Raw genomic sequence first — 26,230 nt, forward strand, 5'->3', positions numbered from 1 at the left:
GCCTTGTTAAGGGGAAACACAAACTTCAAACTGTCCAAATAAAAAGGTCCTGAAAAACAACCAAGTAACATTCAACTTCATGTAAGCTAATTTCTTCTTCCACGTTATTAGTTTAGACTTGTGAGCTCCCTTTCCTCTAATTTGATCTTTAATTTTTGTTAGAGATGGTGATGCTCCTCCAGACTATCTTCCTGCAGATAGCAGGCAACCACAGTGCCACTCATTTACCCCATGAGTAACCCTGTAATTTGGGTTTACTTAAAGCATATCTTAAAAATGATGCCCTGTCTTGAGACTGAGAAATCAAGAGGGCATGAAGAATCCACCCCTTCCTTTCATAGTTTATTCCAGTGCTTACTTCTCATTTCTCTGCTCTTAATCCTTGCTTTACCCTCTGTTGGATCTAAAAGCCTCCATGACCTAAAGGACCTGCAGGAAAGTACTAATGCATGTTATCACATCACCTTCCAGTCTCACTTTTGATGAGCTAAATGGAGTTTAAAGTCTCATATTTCTACATATTTTCCCATCTCTAATATTATTTCTCTGACTTGCTCTCTCTCCAATGCTTCAATGCCTTTTCTTTCCAGAGTGGGCACCACAATAGTAAATATACACATAAAGGTAGGAAATATTTTGAGACAGCATGTTGATATTCTGATCTATTTTACTTCCCTGTTTGGATATATATATATTTTTAAGCATTAGGTTTTATTGGTTTTGCCATGTAACTGTCCAGGGTTACCTGACAATCATAATCCGAAATTCTCTTCAGTCATTACCACTCCATTAATGAGGTTTAGCCTGCATTCCTCACGTTGGGAAGCAGAACCTGCATTTGGCTGTACTGAAATGTGTATTATGTGAATGGATCCAACCCATCAAGAGATCAAGGTTGCGCCGTATGACTAAGCTCTCTGCATCTTCCCTTACCACTCAACAGTGATGTTTTAATCATCGACAAATCATCATTAGGAATAGCATTGGGCCCACTACCGTGAAAGGAAACCCATTAAAAAGAGCCCTGTTCAAGTGAGATTCCCCCACGATGAGTGATTTGTGAGATGTGCCAGTTGACTGATCCTTAACCTACTTAATGTGTTCTATATTTTTAAAAGTTGTAAGGAAAAATCAAACACCTTAAAAAGATTATGCAGCTAACTTTATCAACTGAATTTATAACATCCTCAAAGGCTGAGATGGATTGTTTGACAAATCCTTTTTCTCATAAAACAATGCTGACTGCCTTTCATTAGTGTTTAACTTTTCCTAACTAAACCTCCATCAGTCTTCTTACTAATTTCCTGGGGGTTGTTGCCAAAATACCAGTCTACGCTAACCTGAGTCACTCTCATTGCCATTTTTGAGTGTTTGCACAATAAAATGACATCTCCCTATGTTCCAACATTTATTCATTACTAACAGCATTGGGTCTGAGGTGATCCCAGCTCCTCTAAGACTCCTGTATACAAAATATCTCAGCCTGCTGACTTAAGAGTGTTTATCCCTAACAGAGATTAAAACAACATCCTTTTTAGTTTTTACTGGACTTGAAAGCATTTTATCCTGAGGTGACAGAAACAGCATTCCACTTTCTAAGCACAGAAGAGAAATTTGCACTGAACATATCAGCCTTTTCCGCATCATCATTATCAACTAACACCTGTAGAGCTTTAGTATATTTGGAACAAAATAGATCCTACCAAATATACTAAAACTATTGCTTTTAGCTTTGCCCACATGGATTTTTTTCCTTCATGTCTTTCATTTCCTTTTTCCCCCCGCTTCTTCTGTTTACTCTTGATAGTTATTTATGTCCCTTATTTCTACTAGCAAGATATATTTGGGTTTTACTTTTTCTTTTTTTTACTTTGGAGGGTTTTTACTTTATAGGGGTCTTAGCCAAAGCTGTTTTCTTTCATGTCCAGACATGAGGTTTGGGGGGTATACAATTAATACATTTTCTAAAAAGAAAAAAGATCATGCATGTTTTCTATTCAAATATTTGATAAGAATTCTCTACAGCTTTTGGAATTCAGTCCTTTTCACGCAAACTATATTACAGGTTGCAATCATCTCCTCTTCATCCATAATGAATATAAACCTGCTGTGATCTCTGTTCATGAGGCAAACACCAACTTCTAGGCCAGGACTAACTTGTAATTATTGTAGTATTTACCTACCATCATGAGGTCCAAAATACAGTTATACAGCACTGGTTGCAGCATCCTTTAACTATTAAAAAACTCATGAACTTTTTAGAAACTCAGTTCAAGCTCCATTTACACTAGTAGCAGATCCAACAGAAAAAAAATCACATTTTTATTTAATTTCTTTTCAGGCGGAAGCCATTTTATTGATTATCCTTGTTGACCTTCGTTGTACTTGCATTAGCTCTACTGCCTATTTTGAGAGCAGTATAATGTATAATGTTCTGATTTGTACTTTAGTTTTCCTAATATTCCCAAATATTCTATTTGCCTTTTTGACTGCTACCGTGCTGCAAACAGATGTGTGCACTGACTCCAGGATATCACTCCTGAGTGGTAAAAGCTATGTTAAAACTACTGTATAGAGATGATTTTCCCTGTGCACATTACTTTGCATTTATTGATACCGAATTTCATCAGTGATTTCATTGTTGAGTCATTCGGTACCTTGAACTCCTTCTGCAGCACTTTGCAGCTTGTTTTACTTTCCTCCATTCTAGGTAATTTTGTATAATCAGCAAACTGTCATCTTGCTGTTCATACCGTTTTCCAGATCATTCACAGCTATGATGAAGTGCAGAGGTCCCAGCATAGTTCCTGGGTAACTCTCCTCCATGGGAAAACTATTCTTCCCCTTTATCCCACCTGTTTTAACCAGTTAATAATCCATGAGATCTCCTCTCTTATTCCACAACAGCATAGCTTTTTGAGACCCCTGGGTGACTGACCTTGCAGGAGCATTTGGAAGGCCAGGGACCATATGCCAACCACAGCTTGCTGACTCTTTTCGGAGCTCTGAGAGATTTGTGGGGCTGACCTATACACTAAAAATGCCATACTGGCTTTTCCCCACGCTGTCAGTCCATGTCTCAACTAATTATTTCTTACTATAATTGTTACCAGTTGATTAGATATGGGAGTCAAATTCAATAGTCTGTCTTTCCCTGGGGTCTTTTTGGAGATGGCTTCTGAGATGGGGCATCACATCAACAAGCATGAGAGACTCACGTACTAGATTGCACACCACAGCTTGGCCATCTCCCATCTGTTGTCCTCAAGAGCCAGCTAGTCTCAGCAGCTCATCACTAATAGTTAAGTGTTCTGGCTTGGGATCCCAAGAGGACCATCTCCCTGAGTTGCTTGCTCAAGCACTGGAGAAGAACAGAACTTCAGTTATGTTTGTGTTCTTGATGTTTCTTAGCGGTATCTCAAGGCTGCTCCTCTTTCAACAACAGGGTTTTGGCTTACTGTCCTAAGCAGCCATCATACATACCTAACAGGCCACAAAAGCACAGGACAAAGTTTCAGCTATAATAAAAGAAATTAGGCCACATTATTGGCCAATATTGCAAATACATCTGCAATTCAACTTTACTGCATTTACCTGTGCATCTGGACTGAACTGGGTTTCTGTCCTCCAGTGAGTGAATTTTTGGTGGGTGGTATCCTCACAGACACAGTGTTTTTTTCTGGAACTGATCATCTAAGAGCAATGGGTACAGCTAACATACATGAGAAAATCCTCTGGCTTCACCAGCCATTGGTCTCTGAACCACTAAGCTACGTAAGGCAAAATAATGTTATCGTTTAAGGTTTTGGGAACAGGCTACAGGTTTCCAAAGACATTCTACTGTTTGCTGGATAAGGTCTGAGCCTAAACTGATGAGCTTTGCAATCTAATGCCCAGCTTTTTAACTGTTCATATAGATAAGTCCATACATATACTGTTCATATAAAGAAAGGCTGGTTTTTGCATTTAAATTGGCAAATAAGAAAAGAACTAAATACACACTGAACAAATTTTTAATCCAAAGTGTCTCCTTTGCTATTGAAAATGATAATAAAGTTTCCAATGAATAAGAGATAAAATATGCAAATATTTGAACAAAAATATAATTAAAGTAAGTGAGAGAAACTCCTGTTTTCACAGCTGGTCATTGGTACTAATTGCCAGCTTAGCATTTCATCCTCCGGACTCTGTTCATAGAGGTAGCCATGACATATTTGGTGTCAAGAAGCCATTCCTTTGTATGAGGATACTTAAAAAGAAAACAGCAACTTCAGCCAACAGATTTGAAAGACATACTAGTGCTGCAGCTTCACAGATCTTGATATAAGGGATTTGCTTCCCTTGGGATATGTGCAATAGTTTTTATTTTCGCTTGTTGGATTATTTTTTGGTATCGCCTGCTATTGTTTTTTCTAAGTAGACTTCAAACTCCTCACTTTCAAATGCAACGTAAAAAAAACTTACTATACATCCAGCCTTTCTCACTAAATCCATTCACCAGCAAGAGTAACTCTGATAGAATGGAAGTTACAAGAATGATCCTCCTTTTCTACTACTACCACCAATGATTTAATTATAAAAGCCATTTGAGTAGAATCACATTATGTATCAAACACCAAGTGGACAGATAGTTAGCAGGCTCCTTTCTTATTCCAGCCACTGGAAAGTCTCAACCTTGGTGCTGAGGAACCATGTTCTCCTGGAGTAACAGGCTAATTTATCATCTACATAATGATGCATCTTTCTTGTTCCATCCAGCTGCTTTCTTAGGAAGAAATGGAGAGTTGAAGAAGCTTAAATAGATTATATCCTGATTAATAATTAACATTTAAACCAGATATATAAAATGGCTCATATCCAAATAGGAAATAAAATTTCTAGAGATGAAATGACAAGAAGTACAAGAAAATATTTAGAGACATTTATCCACACATTCGGATGTATTCAGAAGTATTTTGACCTGAAAAAATTATGGAAAGGTTCCTGCCAGCTGCTCCTCCTTGATAATAAATATCCTGCCATGGTACTTAGGTGAAACAATACACAGCAAACACAACAAAGCTCTGTCTCCTACCCCAAAAAGCTTTTGCGTTTTTACTCTCCACCTTTTTTTCCTCCAAGGGGCATAGCCTTTTTTCCTCCATGTCTGAAAAGTAAGGAAAATGTATGCAATGAAGCCAGCTTAGAACCAATAGCAACATTCAGCAGGGAAGCCCTTACATCTCTACGTATGCTTGGCAAAACACAAGATAAACAAGGTTCAACACAAATGAGCTCTACAGGCCCTGTTACATCAGGTATTGCAGGGGCATGTTGCTGCCATTTTTAGACTTGTTCCTCTGGGCTGCTAGGCTATGAAAATAGAAATGGATATTCCTTGATATTTGATGGCAAACTCGAAAACGTGTGTCGCAATCTTTTTAAAGCAAATAAAACATCCTTTCCTGTAACTCCATCAATGCACTTCAGTAGTATTAAGTTCAGTCCTTACATTTGGATTCACTCAATCCCTTTGTTTCCAAAGGGTATTACCTCTTCCCTCAAAACTATGGCTCCTTTAATCCCAAGGCACAGAATACATGTTTATCTTTGACAATAGAAGCAGCAGCTGAGTAGCCAAACCAAGAACTGTTACCCATCGAGGCTGATGTCTCTCCTCCTACCTCAGCTCTCCAAACATGTTTCCCTCTCTCCTGCATTTCTGAAGCAACAGACATAAATGTTACCTTCCATTCTGCCTCTTGACATATAGTATTTGGGGGAAGAAACACAGAGGATTCAGTCAGGGTCTCCTGCTGGCAGGAGGAACAGCAAAAATAATCAGTGCGTGAATCTTCTTGCAGCCGGAGGACCCACAACACTCCTGACAAGACCTCGCCAGCTCCGTGTGGACGGGGCCATTGCTCCAAGCCTCCTCCTCCCTCATTGTTGCCTCATCTTGGCTTCACTCTACAATTCCCAACACTTCTCACTAGGTTGCATGACCTCCTCCCACCTTAAAGTTGTCTTGTCTGTTCAGGTTGGAAGTTCTTGCAGACAGCAATGACCTGCCTTCTCCAGACGAAAACTGCACCTAGCAGACTGGAGGATTTACTTGCTGATTGGTTCTTTAGTACTACTGTAATAAACAGGAAAATTATGAATTGTTATCTTGTGCCAAAGCATGTAAGCCAGCCTGGCCAAGATGTTGCAAATGGAAGCTGATGACTTCTTTGAACAAGTTAGTACGTTAAAGAAAGTAAACAGACCTTATTTTTAAGGCTGTGCTAGCAAAACATCTCTTGCAGAACGTGAATAATAAATATACTGCATGCCATAGTAACGTCCATGGGGGGAGGTAAGGGGTTGCTATAAAACATAGTATTCTAACTACTACAGATGTTGCTGCTAGAATTTACAGCTTTCTCTGCACGCTTATCTCTCCTCACCAGTTTCTGCACATTGAATCGCATTCAAACATGGGCCATTTTAAGCCATCTTTTTATTATTTTAACCTTTTTTTAAAGCTACAATTAATTTCTTCTGTGCTATTCCATAACGTTAAATAGATTCAAGACCTGTATTTACAAACCACATGCGATCCCATTTTGGCACATGTAAATTACATGCAAATACATTCTAAATTAGTTTGTTTATCACTCCGGAATTCTAATCCAAAGGTTTTGTTTCTTTAAATTCAGTTTTTATTCTGACATGTATACAAATGAGCTTGACTCTGGAAAATAACTTAATAAACTCAGGGTTAGCTATGCAATTAGAGGAGGCATCTGGGAACCATAAAACCTGGAAAACAACATTTACATCTTTTGTACATCCCAGATTCCACTTTTTTTTTCTCCCGTAAATTCATCATTTCAAAATATTGCAGTTATTTTTGTATGAGGACAAACAACAAGAATTCATTTTTATAACCGATGACCCCTCTCTCCAACGAGCAATTCATGGGGTAGCACTGGATAAAATGTACAAAGTAGAAGATTTCATTATAAAAAAGAAAATGAAAAATAACTGAATTAACATTGATCATGATTTTTCAACAGCATTTCTTATTATTACGGCCAGGCAAAGTCTCCTGTGGGCAGTAAAGCTTTCCCATGTATTATTAGCCCTCTACAGAAAGCTATGAAAAGACACAAATCTGTTTTGTCAAAGGACAGAAGAGCATTTAGTTATAAGAGAAAGTATGGTCATAATCCATTGTCGGGTTAAAGGTGAAGAAAACAGAACTATAATACAAAGCCTTAAGAGAGTAATACTCCTGCAGTTAATTCCTGAACACCACAGTATAGCCGCTCGGTTTGCGGGGAGAATACATTCGCGGGGCTACCTGACATCTATACGGTTTATATTTATTAGCAGCAGTGCTATTGTATAGCATCTCTATTTGTGTTCGAGCACACCACGGCTCCTGCTTCGGGAAGCGGTGGCTGAGCCGCTGCAAGCGGCAGCGAAGGTGCTGTCGCGGGCTGCAGCAGAGCCGCGGGGCGCCGGGGCGGGGGACCAGGGCCCGATGCCGGGGCACGATGCCGGGGCCAGCCTGGGGCTGGCCAAGGCGGGAGGCAGAGCCAAATCCCGGTGCTGCAGCGCTCCTGGGGATGCAGCACTGGTGGGGAGGTGGAAGGAAGGTCTTGCTTCTTCCTGCTCCCGCCAGGGGCCCAGCACAGAGCCGAAGGCAGATGCATCCATCTGGTGCTCGAACTCAGACCATTTAGGAACCCTTTTGTGCCAGAATATTACAAAATTCAAGATGCTGGAGACAGGGGGTTGAGCCCAGGGTCACAAGCTAGCATGGTGCATGCCAACGTTCATGGTGGCAGATTTCTTACGTCTTTGACTACGATTAGGGGTTTGGTCCAATAAAGTGCTCGGGCTCAGATCCCAAAGAGGGTTTGTAGGTGCTCTAAGCAACCAGCTGAGGATGCATTTTGCTACAGTCCATTGGCTGGGCTCCCTCCTAGCCCTGGGCAAGAATCGTGAACAAGCGTGTTTATTGCAGCAAGGCAGGACTGAGCACCACCCTGAGCTGCCATGAGGATGAACAAAAGATCAGGACCATCACCGATGAGTCTTCCTTCTGGCAGTCCCCAGAGGATAAGAACCATGGACACAGCTGAGTAACAGGGCAGGTAAATCTCACACGGGCTAGCTAATGTGACTTTCTGGTTTATGTGCCCTCCCCCAGGTGCTCCTGCACGCAGCCTTTATCCTCCACTGCCTGTGTCCTTTCCCCTCCCATGACTTGCTGCTCTGCCAGCGTCCTCGGTCCTGGCACCCAGAGTGCCTACATGGTCCGGCGCAGTGTCCTGCGCAGCAACCCCAGCTGGCTGCGACGTCAGAAGCACACCATGGTGTAAAAACAGTATCTCACCTTCCTTCAACCTGCTCTTTAAGGACACTGCAGATATACTACCGCCTAACAGTACCCATGCTATCTCATTCAGCAGCATCTCAGATAACTCTCTACAGTGCTGCACTGAGCTGGGTGACAAAGAAGCCGCTCTTCCACTAAGGGTTATCCTGCACTTTCAGTCTGTATTCACAAACCCATCACACCTTCCCCATTCATATCTCCCCTAAAAAGTCCTTTGTGCCTTCAAGTTACAAGCTCAAAATAATCATAAAGGCTCTGGGTTATCCTTTCTTGTGGGTTTCCCAGTGACCTTGGCTGACTGCTTTAACAGAAAATGTTGTGCATACTAAAAAATGAGGCCACCAGCAACTCTGCGAAACAAATGAGCTAAGTAATAGTCTCTTGTGCAATTCCAGCACCCCTTACCTGTAAAATCATCACTGTTTTGCCATTTTCTGTTATACCAGGAACTGGGGGGAGGGGTAGCAAGGAGACCCAGGAGTCCAGAACAGCATAAAGACAGTAATAGGTGGCTTCTCCAAAATAAAACACAGTTCTATTAAAATTGGCTTTTACTTTTATTATTTTCTTTCCATGCTTCCAGCTTACCATCCCCTGCTTTGTCCATTTAAGTTATCAGCTCTTCAGGGGCTGTTCCGTGTCCTAGCACGTGTCTGAGCAGCACCCAGCATGACCACATCCTCGTGGACTGGGACGCAGGGTGCTACTAACACAGAAACGTAGCATGACCAACTGTCAGTGCCCTGACATGTTAAAAAAAAACCCCCACAAGCAAAAGCTCAGGTCCGGGTGCAATTTAGCAATACTAGAATGCCAGCACACTAAATCTAGGAAAATCCAGCAAGAATCAGGACTCATCTGTCCCCAGCAGTGCACGCAGGTAATCCTGCTGGTGTGCAGTGGGCCCCAAGCTGGCGCGTCTGCTGTGAGGTGTGCAGCCTGGCTATTCAGGTCGCTGCTAGCTCGTGCATTTCTGCACTGCTCTCCATTTTGGAGCGTCAATATATCCCCTGCTGTCTTCCAGATATTTAGAATACACTTATTTTCACTAAGTCTTGTTCAGGTCACTCGGTAGGTAACTAAACAAACAAAAAAAATTCCTAAGTGAAGAGAGTGTGTCCATACAAATGCCCTTACTAATTAAAATTTCTTTAAAAAGCAAGCTTTCCATGCTCTCTAAAAACATCTAATACTCAAGAAAGATTTTTTTTTTTTTCTGAGGGGAGAAGGTATTTAAAGTTTTCCTCAAGCCTACCCAAAAAGAGAAGGAGCACGATACACCTGTGCACAAAATTGCTCATTTTCACCCTCTCGAAACAAACCAGAGGCTCATCCTGCACATTGTTAAGTAGAATAGAAAGCATGATGTGCAAACATTTCCAGCATAAAAAGCCTCGTCACCTGGGATACTTGCTGCTTCTGAAAATTCTGATCAAAGATAAAAACCAAGACAACTCCTTGTAATCAATTATGCACAGATAGTCCACAGTGTATGTGCAATTCATAAAAATAATACTAAAAACATAACACGGATTTACATGCAGAAATGAAATATGGACATGGACAGAACACTAATCTTCCGATTGGTATCTTAAATAGACAATCCCAGTTCTTTGAGAAAATCTCCAGCTAAGTATTGCTTCCTTGAAACCGTTTCCAGCACCCCTTTAACCGCTCTCACTTCCCCAAGCAGAGCTGCTACGACACGCAGCCCAGGACGGCGTGAAGGTTAAAGCACACTGCAGTCAGGGAAGCAGCAGTACGATGAGCTGGACACAGGTTTTCTCTCTGCATAGGCAGAGATGATTAACCTCCCTATACAGCCAAAAAACACTCATGGTGCAAATCAAGCCATCACTCGGCAGGCTGAGTTTTCTCAAAAGTGAGACTAAAATACATTCTGTCAAGTCAGAAATGATGTGTAATGGGCTCACCTGTGGAAAGTCCCCTGTTTGTACACCAGCAAGAGGCAAACTGCAAGATCATTACCCTACACTGGTCACTAAATTCAGAAGGGAAGTTAAAGAGGTGTTCAGATTTCTGGCATGTATGAACATGTCATCATCATCGTCCTCATTAATACCAAATTCACACTTCCAGCTCTTTTGTGTGTCTTGTTCACCCATCCTTATGACAGTCAAGTCAAGGAATTCTCATCACAGTGTCAAGCCTTTCATCAAGGGCACATGCTCAAACCGTGTAAAATATTTATATTTCCACATGAGGATTTATTCCCGTATTGTTCTAGCTGACATCCTTTTGTCATGGGTCTTACACGTTTTTGCCTAGGTGAGCCCCAAAGAGTATGCAGTGACTTAATGAGCTGATCAATTACTGTTCATAAGAAAAGATACTGTCTCTTTAAAGGTTATTTGAAGGTTGATTGCTATCTTATTGCTTATATCCTGCAAATCTATTCAGCCTTATGAATGAATTTGACCTTTTTATACTTACTGGGGAAAAAAAACAGAACAGAAGTTAATTTAGAGCTCTATAATACAACACTTTTTCCCAGAGAAATGAAAGGGCATTCAAATCGATACCTGCACAATAACACTCTGATGAATGTTTGCACCCAGTTTTCTCATTTTGCTAACTTGAGATTGGGCATTTTGAATAGTTCTCAAAGAACATATTCTTTATGTGCTGTGAAGTATGTGGTATTGTGTCCAAACAATGCTAGAGGATAATCATTATAGGAGTATCACTGGGCCTGAAAAGGTCAGTTAGTTAGAAATGTCAGCTTTCAATGCAACTATGCCGGACCTTCCTATGTACGGATCCAATTAAAGGGACATGCCAAGGTGCATGGAAACATCATGGTGACCCAGAATAATAATAAGGCATTGTGGAAAAGCTTGATATTTTTCTTCAAAAGTAATGGATTAGCCTTTAGAATATCCTCTCTGCAGTCTTATTTTGACTTAGCAAATATCACTTACTCTACATGTATCCAAAAAAAGGTCATTTCTTAAAAAATGCAAAGGTGGGAGGTAAAACAGTCTTAGTGAAGGTAAATGTTTAGCAACTAAATGTAAAAACCTCTGGTTTCATTACCGGATCAAAAAAGTGTCATTTCAATAGACCCCAAAACTGTGGTATTTGGGATGGATATAGGTGGTGTTTTGGGAGGCAGATGGGGATCGGAGGATCTGGGCAGACCTACTCTGCTCGGACAAGCGGCGAGGGAGGTCTGCCTGCGCAGGGAGGAGATGGCAGGAACAGCAACCCTGTTCAGCGAACACGCAGCATCTCTGCAATCATCACTCCAGCAAAGGGAGAGGCAAACACAAGAATTAGGCAGGTACTGATGTTCTTGAATACGTAATTATAAGCAACAGTATTACTTCTCCTTATCACAGCAAGTGGCAATTCTTACAGCTGTAGTGATACAGTGAAGATGAGGAATTGGATACCATCAAGCTTCCTAATTAGCCTCAGGACAGCCTTGGACCTAATGACACTAAAAAAAAAGTCCGTTTTCTCTGTACTCGCTGTTAGTACATTATCTTGCTAAAGTTTCAAGACTAGAACAAGCTGCTTCTTACAGCTTCTGGGTTCAGCTAAGACCAATAACACTGTAACTTCGCTTTGAGCTGAGGCTTCAGCATTTATGTTTTATTTGTAAGATAGAGAAATTCTGGTACTGGGGGTTTGAACACAACATTTGGGGTCTCTTGCCTTGCTGAGCAATGAGTTACTGCCCCTCAAATTATTTTACACTATTGTGGGCAGAAGGGTGAATTAATATCTAGCATCTTAGGGATATGAGAAGTAGTTTCACTCCTATCCGTCACTGAGCATTAAAAAGCTCAAATTGTTACTGGAAAGATAAGTAATTTCTTTTCTTGACCTTCTTTCCAAAAAAAACAGTGTGTGAAGCTTCACTAACAAACACAAAGAGTAATTATATTAGCCTGTTTAAAAACTCAGAGAGGATCCCTGACACAGACCAAAATCAATATAGTATTAATTAATAAGGACTATCAAAAATAGTAACCAAGTTTTAACAGCAAACAACTGTCACATTTTATTAACCTGTATCATTTTTACTAATACGTGCCTTATAGCTTCATGACTTTGAGTTCATATTATTTTCATGCTTCAATTAGAAAGAAGTAGATAGTCAGACTATCCAGGAAGGTAATGGAAAAGTCTTGTAGGGGGGCTTAGTGGTGGAAATTACACTTAAATGAAACTTTCCAATATACTGTGAAACTTTCTCTCCTTCCTTTACCTGGTTTTACTTGAGGTCTTCTAAGAAGTAATATGTAGAAACGCAAAACTTAATCAGCTAAAAAATATAGCAAATCCTACATATCACTTTTTGCAATGCCAGGAGAGTAGAAATACATTTTCCTAACCAGAGGAAATTAACTAGGCAACAGTCCTATATCTATAATTTAAAGCAGTAAAATATGTATGGCAGAAACTAAAGCCACCTTTAAAGAATTCAGTGTAGCAGGGTATCACAAATTAATGAAATGGAGACATTTTTAGAGCATGCAGCACTGAAGATATTAAAGGGGGGAAAATATTTCACCGCATAGATCACTCTGGTAAATACTTTTAAAATCGAGCTTTCTTCTCTGTTTGAAAGTGTAAGAATGTGAATGGTAGGGGGAAAACACGCACAAAGACATTAACATTTCTGATGAAATCTCAAAGCCGCTCCGTAGAGATTTGGAATATCTTACTCCATCATTGCATATCAGTCTTTAATGTGGTCAGAGCAAAATCTGAGTAAATCAAGAGGAAGGAATTATGGAGTCAGCTCTTACTTTATTTCTCCTAAGATGGAACAGAAAGAAACTTCACATACTTTATATTCCAGGCTGTAGCCAAGCTGGGCACCACAGAATATTCAACTACCCCAGGTTTTTTAAATGCAATCAATTTACTGCTGCCAAATGTAGTAGGTTTATATACATCTGGGAAACATGCACCTACGGTGCTGATGAATTCCTCCTGACATTGCACTGATTTCAAGAGAATGTTATTTTAAATTGGCAGTAGAGAGACTGGTAAGGAAGGATAAAGCCCTGAGGACGGCTGAATCAAAGAGAATTTCAAAAGAATTTTCCTGATGGTTCTTGGATAATATCACGTTAGCTATTTTCAAAGCCAATAGTTTCCAACACACTTCCATTTATGGTATCAATAATTAAAAAATACTTCAGTGGGAGACAAACTTACCTTACAGTGAAGAGAAACTGGAAAGCTATATTATTATCATTAATACAGAAGATGAAAAAAGCTTTGTCTCTGTGGAAAAGCTATGGCAACAGGGATATCTTGCAACTATTGAATGGTTACCACAAAATGGGAGGCGACTGCATATGCATGTCCAAAGTGTTACTAGAACATGATCATTTGGAAATTAAGGACAGATGCTCAGCTGTTTTGTTCAGCAAAGCCAAACTAAACCACCTGAAGATTTCATCCTGAAACTCAAGACTATGAAAAGAAGCGTGGCGGAAACGTTTTGGATCAAATTCAGAGGTAAAACTAAGTTTAAAGAAAATTCAAATTACCCAAACTTAAACCTCATTATGTCCCACTCCCTGCCAGCATGTCCCTGCCAGCTACTAATGAATTTTTAACATCTTTCCCCCACCCCACTGCGCACATCAGCTCTGACTCCGGCACCCTGAACCGAGCGGTGCGTTCGAGTCTAATTGTGACTCACATGTCAAGGGGCAAGAAGAAAGGAGTACGGCAAGAGCATTGATAAATTTAACTTAACATTCCTCCAGCTACTCGGCAGCACGGCAGAACAGTGAACTCCCTTACCCATTTTACATGGGTGTCAGCTACTTCAAAGGAATATATTTGAGCAAGAGGGAGTCTGGCTTGCTCCCAGCTTATGCATCATTTGTGTCTGGCAGTTTCTGGAGACCCGTAGCAAAGGAAAGGCTTCCTCCAGTTTCCAACGCGCCGGGGAACTTTCCATAGTGGCTTTCTCGGGAGCGCTGAAGCAGGTCAGCTGGGCACGTTGCATCTCATCCTCTGCCTTGCCTCAATTGTTTTTTCTCCCCCCTGCCCCCGAATGCCCTCAGTTCAGTCCAGGTTAGAAGTTAATCATTTATAACTGTTCAGTTTAACATGCAAATGTGCTTTTAAGTCAAATCACCTGAAGCTGATGCACATAGCTTTTCCCCATGCCCAGGACAAAAGCTCCTTGCCACCCCCACCGCCAGCCTGTGTGGTCAAAGGCTGAGCACTTACGTCTCAACACACCTACGCATCCCACCTGCATAGGGCACTGCACACATTGCTCCTTGCTCAGAAGCCATCTGGAGCAAGGCAGGAGGCAGTGGTGGGTCACCATCGTGGTATGGGCTCAGCGCAGTGTGGGGATGGAGGGGATCCAAGCTGGGAAGAATGAGCTCTGCTTAATATCCACTACTGAAGCTCTGGGGGACCATGTTACAACCACAGCCCCTGGAAACAACGTGTCTGCCATGAGCGCTGAGATTTCTGGGCTCTCACAAACTCTTATTTATGCATTTAGTCACTTGTGTCTCCATGCCCCCTTTATTGACATTAATGGCATTATTTTACCTTGCAATAAATCTCATTAACTGGCTGATCAGTTTTTGGAAAATTACCCATTAGCGGCATCTGGAGAAGAACTGTCGTAATACCTGCCAGGGATCACCAAACAATTCTTGGCTAAACAGTTCTTGGTTTGGAAATTTCACAAAAGACAGACGATGGTTTCTCATGACAGATGTGCATTTCACAGGAGTCACCTTTGCTTTTGAAGTCGTTCTGTCTATCCTCACAGTTAAGAAATAAGGCTTTGGTGGCTGAGACTGCTTGTTAGACATGGAGGACTCTCATACTGTAAGACTGACTGACCCTTATCAGAAGCACAGGTTACCTGCCTACGGTGAGAGGGAGCACACGAGCATGTCCCTAAGGATCCACAGCTGCAAACATGTAGCCCAGCTCCTAATTTGAATTACGGAATTAAAGGAATACTGTGATTATAGCTAACCTCAGCAGTCATAAATGATACGGCAGCTTTGTAAAAGCAGCCTGTTGATGTTAGATCTTAGAGATGATAGAACTCAAACAATGAAATATTAAAAGGCTGCAATCTCCAAAGACAGATAAAAGCCTCAAGGCTATGGTTTTTTTTGTTTTTTTGTTTTTTTTTTTTTTTTTGCATTTGTATGACCAAAATGAGACTTTTTAATCCACAGGCTGGGATTTTCTAATCCGACTAGGAATGATGTGCCTAACTCTGTTAGCCTCTTTCAAATATCTCAGCTTTAGGCTCTTAGGTAAGTTTGGCCTCATTCAGCATCAGGCTCCTTTGGAAAATGCCTTTACTGAGAACAAAATGGTAGGCACTCAATTATATCATCTTGGCAAACATTTTACATTGTTTCCTACATAACCAATTATTGTAGATTTCTGGCTAAATATCAGAGTGTGAAAAATATATTTCAGAAAAAAGGAGAGAAAAGCTTTTTTCCCCCTTTTAATGCAGTATGTGTACCTACACAGTTATTGGAAGCCGTTTTAGTATTTGGCTATTTTGATCCATCCAACTAATTGCTGTGTTCATTTAGTAGATTGCTGTATTAAACTGAAAGATCTGAAGCAATAGCTATTTTCTGTAATCACATCTATGCACAAACTCAACTTAGTCAACCCTTTCATTGCTCCAGTGAATTCCAACCACATCAGAAATTACAATGAGGGAGGCATCATAAATTCATTTTACAGAAATGTTTCATATTTAGTTATTCTGTTTCCCAACCCTCCTTTTCTCTTATTAAGAAAAGAAGTCTGTGGACTTTGGTACCCTTATCCAAGATCTGAGTGTTTATTATGATTAAGACCTTCAGAGATATTTTCCTTTTCTTTTTTCCTCTCCAATAGGGAAAGTTTAAGATACAAAAAAATGAAAAATGTGCCATGTTTGCCCTTGAAGTTATAGTCAGAATAGTGACAATGGTTGTATCACACTGTATTGTTGCTTTTATCAGCAAGTGCCCTGAGCATACATTAACATAATTGCAAACTGCATGAAAAGTGAACATGCAAAAATGTGATGCAATTGCCAATAGCCTCAAACATCTGTCCCAACAAAGTGTTCCTCCTCCTTATTTTAATTCTTATTATTCTAACAAGGTTAGTGAAGGAGAAACCATGTCACAGATGATATCTACATTTAGAGTGTCAGAACAATTATTGATGCAAAATTGTTATCCAAGCAAATATGTGTCACATTTTGTTCACTTCCCATAACACCTGTTCATTTTGCTAACACATTATTCCCACTTAAAGCCAGAACTCATTAGTCCCAGTTAAAGCCAGACTGCAAGCTTAATATGTATATACAGCTGAAAAACTGAAAAAGTCAACCAAAAGGTAGCACCATTCAGCATGGTGAATGTCTGCAGCTGGTCAGTAACCAACTGCTGCAACAGTGAAAAGAAGTGAAAAGAAATGTATTAAATGAGTGAATGAAATGAATGAAAAAACTGAGCCAGAAACCAAACAGCAATAAATTAAAAGTCACCCTGCCTTCGTAACGGAGATCAAAGAGAAGCACCATTCAAACGAGCTGCACTTCAGTTGCAGTACTGAGACCTTTGCAACTCACTATGCCAGAGAGTCCAATGCTTTCCCAACCAGCGACCAGAAACTTGGTACAACACATTCTGGTTTATCTCCTCAATAGACAAATAACAAAAGCCATTATGGAGAAGATGATTGTTTAAAACATTTTACTTTCACCTAATTTTTTTCTGACTCTCTTTGAGGTTCCCCAGAACTCAACCCGTACATCCCGACTCCCACCGTGCACGCTGAGTGCCACCCTTCCCTTGCTCCCCTAACTGTTTCAGTTTGCCACTGAAGAGAATCAAACTTACATTTCTGTGATACTTGAACACACATTGTGAATTCTAGGGCATCTGCCCTGCAGACATACCGCTAACTGTAACCCCAGGAGGCTTAAAGAAATATCAGCACTCAAATTCATAGAGTAAAGGTCTGAAGAGGCAGCTCTGTGAACGGATAACTGCCCGGGGCTTTGCCAAGCACAATATAGCTGTCACTTGTTATTATGTGAAAGATTTTCTGGGGAACAGTGTTTTTCATTTTGCATGTCAGGGACAGGGAAAAAACACATTTAGACAACCATCTCTTTAAGAAAAGAGAAGAGAGCCGTGCGGCGGAGCTCACTTACCGGGGCTGGTTATTGTCAGGAGGTCAAGCTGCCGTTTCTGCTGAAAAACAAATTATAAAAGGAATTGTTAAAAGGGGACTAATTTTAGTGGGTCAGCTTAGACCTGCAAAGTAAGTGTTCTGACATTTATAGCAGAATTAATTACCAGTTACATGGCTCTCAGTAACTCTTTTGGATGGGATCCACGTGTACTTTATGAGGGAGAAAAAAAAATTTAGCCCAGTCCTTTTAATGTGTTTTTATTTGCACTTATGAAGTGTTCCTATTTTTTTCTTGGAACATATACTTGAAATGGATAGCTAGAAGCATGGATGGATGGGGATATTTATAAAAGTAATTTCTGATTCCACAGGGAAGAAGACAAGGAACCAAGACAAGAAACTCCAAGTTCTTTATTCATATCAATCACTGACTCATAGTCTGTATATGATCAAACACAATTATATTGCCTTGGGGTGAACCTTTCAAAGCCATGTAAGGGGATCTACACAAAGTCGAGACTGATAAAAGGAAACTTCTTTTCATGCTGAGCGCAGTCAGCCTGTGGTACTCTGCCACCAGATACCCCTCACGCCAAAAGCTCGCCAGAGCTGATCAATGCTGCATATTTGTACAGACAGCAAAATACACGGAGTTACAATGGCAAATATTAAGTTTAAGCACAAGAGTGGCTTCTGGAAAGGCTATAAACCTTCACATGGTAAGCCAACCTATAGTTAGAGAAGATTAGATTTTTTTGCATTAGATTTTTTGCCTGGAAGCAAGTTATTCCACGAGCACCTTGGTGGTGGAAGGCTGTAGGTGACGGTCGGTTCCCTGTGTAATACATGTTCCTAGCCTAGGTAGACCTGCCCCACCTTTACCCCTTGGTGGCTTGTCACTGAAATCCACGTGTTCCTTGACCATTATCATCCCTCTCAAACTTTCTGTAGGCCACAAGAGCTTTCCACCACCAATAGGGCTTTCTCCATCTCACAGACACACTGATACTGCCTGCTCTTCCAAGTACTTTCTAACTACTGTCTTCTGCCTAAAACTCTCTTTGCCCAACATCAGCATGTCTAGCTGGCATTGCAGATTACACTGTCCACTTTAATTTCTCTCTCCTAATCTGCTCAATAACGTCTGTGTTACTTTCATTTATTGTCAGCCCTATTGATCTTTTTCTAATCTAATTCTCATCATTGCATTCACTGTATTCCCTGGGTGACAGCTGAAAGTCCTTGAGGAGGAAACATTGACTTGGTATTCCCTACAGTGAACGCTCTTCCTTAGAAATTATGACTGATGAAACTCCTTTCCAAACCCATTATTTCTCTATAAGAAAAGCAACAGTGGCTGAAGTGAGTGGACACAGTTCATCACCTGCTGAATTTACCTGAGCTATATGCCCAGCAGTGAATGCGGCCTACTGGGGTGACAGAGTGGAGTGTCAGGGCGAAAAACACCTTTTCTGAAACTTTCTGGTCTTCGGTACCTTAACTCATGCACAATGCAAATAATTTTTGTGAGAAACCTCATTCCTGCCTGATTTCATGGTTATTACTTGTTCTCTAACCTCTCACAAATCATTTTGAATATGACCTTAGCAGTATGCTGGATCATATTTGCTTTATTACAAAATACTAAGGCCAGCATACACCTAGCCTTTAGCCAGGTGTGCCAGGTTAATGGTAAAAGGGAGCAGAAGACCGTGTGTTCCCTGTGTCACCTCCACAAGAGCCAGGCATAAACGCTGTCCCTACCCTTGTAGGTCGCCCACCCCAGACCCCTTTCCCAGGGAGAGAGAAAGCCAAGAAAGCAAAATATCATCAGCAAAGCACCCTCCTTCCCAGTAGAAGCCTAGAAGCACATGAAGAAACTGCTCCTACTAAGTTAAGTTTTATATAGATACTGTGCCTTAGTTCTGATCCATGTGTACAAAGCTACAAAACGCCAGGGCTTAGCACCCACTGGGCCAAAAGCTTTGCTTACATTTCTCAGCACAACTGGAACTCCAAAGGCTGCGTATCTAATGAACAGCTAAAGTAAAAAAGTATACATCCAGAATCTATGCTCCCTGAAAGCTGCTCTGTTGGGAAAAAAGATGGAATACAAATATCCTGCGTCAAAGAAGGTGGCAAACTGTAGGGTGCTGGAATAGATGGAAAGGCATATAGCCCAACAGGGCCCCAATGCTGACTTAAGTTTATTAACTGGTGTTAGAATAAACATTAAATAAAAACATAAATAGCTTAATTTGATACTGGAAGAAAAGCACATAACGTAAAAAAAAAAAAAAAAAAAAAAGGAAATAAAATGAAATTATTATAGGCCAGATGTACATCTTGTAATTTTTTCCCCATTTGGCTACTCTCTTCCAACTGGCCCTGAAAAAAACAAATTCCAGATCCTGGAAATCTTTGTGCCTGTGTTAAACTTCAAGCACAAGTTATTTCTCTGACTTCAAGCAGATCAGAACTGATCTTTGGCATCTAACACCTAACTGCTGCAAGAGATTTGAAATGTCACCACATCCTTGGCACTGGCTCCACCCAAATTTGCCCAGTTGGAAGAGGACAGTCACTGCCCGACTGTGGCAGTGACAGAGCAAAGCTTCCTCTGCTATGACCTTCTACAGACCTTGAGGAGGTTCCTGTAATTTAGCTCTGCAAGGGAAGTGTGTGAATACTCACCCGAACTGAGGGAGGAGGACACAGCAAAGTGCAATCGAGAATCATGCATTGAAGAATGCAGAAATGCACTAATTATGCATTCTGAATTTCCAGAAATTCAGCCCTGCTCTCGGATCTCAGAGGCCAGCTCTTTGCAGTTTCCAGGGCTCAGCTGGATGCAAGCAGACTAGCAACTACAGGGAATTTTTTTTTTAACATACAGGCACACTTACGAGTAGTTATAAAAGCAGCAGAATTTGAATTTGAAAAGAGAGACATTATAAGTGTCACAAAGATTAATAAAATAATTGCATCAGAAGTATCATGGCTGTGGGGCTTTATATATTCTCTTCTCCCTTCAGTGCTGAAAGATGCAAATTGCAGCTGTTGCCCCCCTCCAGCATGATCACCCTCTCCCTGTTTTGACAGATTTCTTGAAAGACTCATCTCCACAAGATGTCTGGCTTTTTTGTTCTGCCTTTAGTAATTTTCCACTCCTCAAACACCTGCCCCTGCAGAAATGCTTGGGACTGTTTCAGTCTTCAGGCAACCTACTGTCCCAAGAATTCCCACCTGATCATTGAAATGCGATGACTATCACCCCAGGTCTGGGGAGAGGTGACAGTTTCCTGTATCAGTAACACTGTATTTCAGCTACATTGGCAAAAAGGCATGCCATGCTAAACATTAAAATGATTTCCACTGCATCAACCATAACTTATAAGCGGCAAACCAAGATTCCCTGCATCATTACAGTATCTCCATCGCTATAATCTCATCCTACCCTTAAGGGGCAGCAGCCTCATTTTCACTTTGCTGGCTCTGTGAAGGCCCAAAGGCAAACAGAGGCCATCAGTGATTCATACCAGCTTCCCACCGCGTGCATTTTTCTATCGCTGGTGCTATCCAGAGGCACAGTCCCTACAGTGTGTTAGGGCTCCGCAGCAAACCTGCAGTGGATCATGTTCACTTCCACAGAATTCACACGATCTTTAATTAATGCAATAAGCACTGATGAGTAATAAATCATATTAAAATACAAGGAAGGCAAATTTTTAATAAATTAAGCATTGATTCATTTAATAAATATTAATCTATTAAGCATCAAGAATTCATTACATTTTAGAAAACCAGTTGAAAAGCCTAGCTAAGGTCTAAGTGTGCAGAATGGTCCCTGTTCACCCATAACACACTCTTATTTTTAACTAGTTCCTTAATTTATCAAGTTAGACAACTTGCCTAAAACCAAGTCTGGAGGACTATTCAATTGCTGTATGCAATTTTTTTGACACAGATTCTAACACATCTCTCAGGTTGTTTCCTAAATTTCTCCTAGTAACTCTCTTTCTGAGCAACCCCTTCTCTTCCGGGATACTGCTGACCTTTAACATAATTACTGATTGCTGTCATTTGATTTTCATCACCTCAAGTAACTCAGGGAGAGTTGCAAAACTAGAAAAAAAAATCTTGGGGGGGTGTAAATTAACTCATTCATTTAAGTTTAGCTTATCTACAAGATGTTCTTTCACACTTTGCTCTCTGCAGAGTTCCTCCAACCTTTTATATAGATGTGGGATGTGCTGCACTTGCTTTGACTCTTATCTACAGATTAGCAAAAGAGAAGGAAAGAAAGCCAGATGCTAAGATGCCCCACGAGACTGATATGGAGCTGTTTCTGTAGCAACCGATGATTTTCTTCTCATGTAAGAATGAGCCTAGTCATATCTAATTCTGAATGTATCTGGGCCTCACTTGCCAGCCAAAGCTGTATCATGTGTAAAGTCAATATAGCCAAAAAGAGTGATAAAAAAAGCGATTATAAAGTCATCTTCCTCCTCCTACACTCCTCCTCCAGCCAGGATCTGAAAGGTGTCCTTCCCCCTGCCTTCTGCCCCAACACCACGTCCACAAGCCCCTGGCGTTGCGCAGAGATGCGGGGCACAGCCGGTGGTGGCAGCCAGTCACCTAAGTGCCCGCAGAGCCCAGCTCGTGGGGACCCTCCGGCGGCCACTCGTGCACCCGACCCGCAGGCGACCGGGCGCTCGAGCAGCATCACGCTGGCCTGCAAAGGGCTCTAAAACCACCTCGCTCCCAACCACCCCATAAAACTCTTCAAGTCCAGAGCTGGGAGCAGCTTAAGCGTCAAAAGGCTCGTGCTGGGTTTGTGCCTTGGCGCTGCCTCCCCGCCGCCGGCAGTGCTTCCCGCAGAGCCCCCGGGAAGGCTGCCCTGCTCACTAGCTGTCCCCCCATTGCACCCCCGCGAAGCGAGGACGGCCTCGCCAGCAGCCCAGGACGCCGCTCTCTCCCTACGTGCATTTCATCCTGCCCAGTCTCTCCTACTGATCTCTCCCATCTAATTTTTATGTGGTTGGGGCAGGTGTCTCTCCCTATCACCTTCAATCTACTGTGCAATTCGGAAAGTTTAAAATCGAAATCACGTGCAGGATTTTTCCCCCTGCCCTGGAAACTTTGCAACAAGTTGTTGCTAATTTTTGCCCCTTCCTTTTAACTTCTTCTAAATTAGCACCCCTCTTCTTAAACGGACTGCTTGAGTTGGCACAAGAGTAATTGAAACCCACACATCTATTCACCAAACAAAGCTGGGTACGTACTGAAGCATCTGCCAAGCCAAATTCCACATTTCTGTGGCCTTCATTAGTCCCACACACAGTAGTATCAATGCCTTTGCAAACTATCTTCTAACATTATATCACAACAGAACCAAAAGTTCAGACAAATGATCACATTGATCCCAACTATGAGAGTCGGCACAATGTGGATGGCACAATGCTGCTGCTCACAAGGAGCACCATAAGCCTCCTCCGTTTTGCACAGGGAGGGATTTACAGAAGAAGAAGGAATGGATGAGGGAGAAGGTGCAAGGAGAGAGAGGATAAAAGAGCCTCTATCCCACCCATTCGCTTTGCTACGTGATGGGTGAGAAGCTGTGCAACTCAGTGTGCGCTGCTCATGTGCAAGACGTTTCTGTGAGAGAGGAGCGTAAACCTTTTTTAATTTATATTTAAAGAAAATCTTTCTCAGCTAAATATTGCCTCGTACACATAATTATCTCCAGCAGAAGAGAAATGCAATTTTCACATGTAGCAAATCATAATAATATTGCTTCCTGCACTAATGGAAGGCCTTCAAAATTGAGCTGACAAGTGGTAAAGGACCCTTTCAACTGGGAGAATGGACTAAGTGACACTTAATAAAAGCCAAGAAACACTACTACTTGCATTTCCAATATAGTATCTTGTAATACTGAGGTTTGGACGCCACAAAACTTCAGCACAATGACATGTCATGAAGATGAAGATGTAAATATCCAACGCATTTTACTTGACGTGGTGCTGAATGAAGATGAATGCGGAGAGTCCTTGGACCTTTTCCAGCCCTACTTCTGTTTCACAAGATGCTGGGATGCAAAATAGCTGAGCAACAGAGGCAGGCTGAGGTAGTGATGCTCTGTAGCCTGGCAGCATCAAATGTAGAATTTAGCCCCCTTTTCTCTATCACGGATGAGGTGAGTGAGGAAGCTGCCGCCATCCTGCACGTGGAGAAAAGGCCAGCAGAATGCAAGAGAAATGCGGAGGGGAAGGGAGTCAGCTAAGCATGTGATTTTTGTTTTGCAGAATTTAAAATTGGACCCGATCTTGGGATTTACAAATTGTTTTGTGATTCCTTTTGGTGGTTTGCAGTGGCAAAGGTTGTTGGATAGTTTAATCTAAGAAATATTTAGGATTAATCAACATGCTAATAAATTTTCTAATGAAAGCCTAGGTAAAGGAAGAGTGTTAGAAAAGAGTAAATATAATTAGGTGCACATTTCACATCTGTTTATTTTCTCAAATGCAAGTTTCTCTGCTTGTACACTCCCTCCATCCACTCATCCTTAAAGAGAGAATCTTGATTTTAGTTATGACCTCAATAAGCTACTAATTCAAATCCAGTTAAAATGGATAATTTGATGATTTAAGGCTTTTTTTTTAAAAATCATGCTATGATGCCAAGCAATAATTTTTTCTTTCCATCCTGAAATCACAGGCTTTTGTTCATATAATGAAGCAAGATCTCACATTTTCCACTTCCTCTGTTATTAGCTGCTACCGTTTCATGGTATCATGATAAAACGAAGCCGTCAGCTTGTTGACACTTGACTGGGATCTCAGTAAATTGCATCTGCTGTAGCCTACGCCGTGAAATCAATTATTGATAATATAGGTGTTGGGGAACATTTATAAAGTGGTTTGGGATATGTTATCACTCACACTAAGAGCCATAATGAGCATTTTAAACCATTTTAACAGTGACCTCTACAGACATTTGATCTTTGCAATATTTGGTAATTCGATTCTGGTTTAGAATCAAAACTGAGTCCAAATGATAAAAGGCAGCGTGGATCCATTAAGCTACTTTACTTGTCCTTCCAGTTCACATATTCTGCTACTTCATATCTGACACCTGAGTGTTTCCTTCACAAAACCTATGCACAAAGAACAGTGGCTTTCTTTTTTTTTTTCAGAAACGCTACCACATGAGTAGCTAAAACATTTCCTCCCCCCTTTAAATATTTATCTCAAGAACACAACACTTGTGCATAATATATTATTTATTACAAAGCTCCTCCCTAGTTCTTAAAGTCTCATTTTGCTAAAAGTCTATTTAGAAAGAACAATAATACAATGAAAGCTACGGAAAAACTGAAAAACCATGCAAAGTATCTTTGGGCCCCTGTAAGCACATACTCTCTAGTGCTTATCTACGCACTTTCTGTAGTAGGTGGCAGCCACAGAGCAGCTGGTGAGCAGAGGACTGCTAAAAGCAGTAGGTCTCTGCCCAAAGCAACAGCCACGGGAGGCCAAGCACCTGGACCAGCCATGCATTGAAGGCCATTTGCAATGTGCACAGTCAGTCTTACTGGTCACACAAGCTCACAATCTGTTCCACATATTCTTGAGTGACATCTACTGGTGCTTTATCTATAAATTGCCTTGTTTACATATAGAGCACTCATAAAGATAGTATCCAAATTCTTACTGAAGCACTTGGAGACCAAAAAAAAAAAAAAAATCCATCAGTTCACATTCACTATAAATATTTGCAATCACAACAAAAAGTCCTTAAGACTCTCTTATCTCCGGAAGGAAGGAGAGGAGGAACGAAGAGCTTTGGAATGAACTGATCCTTAACTTTACCACTGAGAGTTAGGAGGACAGAAATCCCCTTAGGTTTTCTGTGCTTCTGCTTCTCCATCTGTAAAGCAGTAAGCGTCCTTATCCAGCTCAGGGAAGACATAAAGACAGTTTCAGAGTAACGTTATGGTTTAATAAGATATTCTACTATAGTATATTATGCATATACCGTGCATACTCTCAGGGGTGTGAATAAGAGGGCATGCTTGATTAGCTAATAGCGCACTCTGTTTTTCACCCAAGTCAACAAACAGCAAGGAAACCCCATCACTTCATTGTACCAAAACTGGCAAACTTTGAGACAGAGCTCTCAATTTCTTAGGCTTACATCTTCCCAGTTAATGCAAATCTGAAATGCTGAGACAAATTCATACTCTAAAGTCACCCCACAGCCAGAGAATATGAGCACGCAGACTGCTATTTCTGCCCTGATGAAGGCTGGGAAAAAAGAGCAGATGATATAGCCTAATACCTTGTCTGTGCTCTGCTCTGCTCTCCCCCGAAGTGTTGGACCTACAGGAAGCAAAGGAAGAGGATAAGGCCAATTTCTCCATGGTCAGGATAGCCTGATCCTACACCCAGGTTTCAATCAAGCCCCCTTGCAGCTCTGCTAACATAAAGGTGGCTGCCTGCACACCTTTTAAATGAAGCACACTTATAAATACTGCGAGGTTTCCCGATCCAGTCATTCCACATTTACACTCAGCATTTTAAAGGCTTTGTTTTGGTAACAAAACACCAGGCAGGTTTTTCATAGTTGGGCGTATTATTATGTAAATTGCACAGCCCTGGTTATAAT

General features: G+C 41.2%; 1 protein-coding gene across 1 annotated transcript in view; it reads right to left on the bottom strand.

Annotated features, from left to right (window-relative positions):
• The window catches only part of LOC112985226 (AGBL carboxypeptidase 4), a 588,669-nt gene that overhangs the window by 446,101 nt on the left and 116,338 nt on the right, over positions 1-26,230 (bottom strand). Inside the window, exon 3 of the mRNA XM_064516411.1 lies at positions 17,583-17,622. Within this exon, the coding sequence (XP_064372481.1) occupies positions 17,583-17,622 (40 nt within the window). The remainder of the gene's footprint in view (positions 1-17,582; positions 17,623-26,230) is intronic.

This window comes from Dromaius novaehollandiae, chromosome 8 (assembly GCF_036370855.1).
Source record: "Dromaius novaehollandiae isolate bDroNov1 chromosome 8, bDroNov1.hap1, whole genome shotgun sequence".
In the NCBI taxonomy this organism is placed as follows: domain Eukaryota; kingdom Metazoa; phylum Chordata; class Aves; order Casuariiformes; family Dromaiidae; genus Dromaius; species Dromaius novaehollandiae.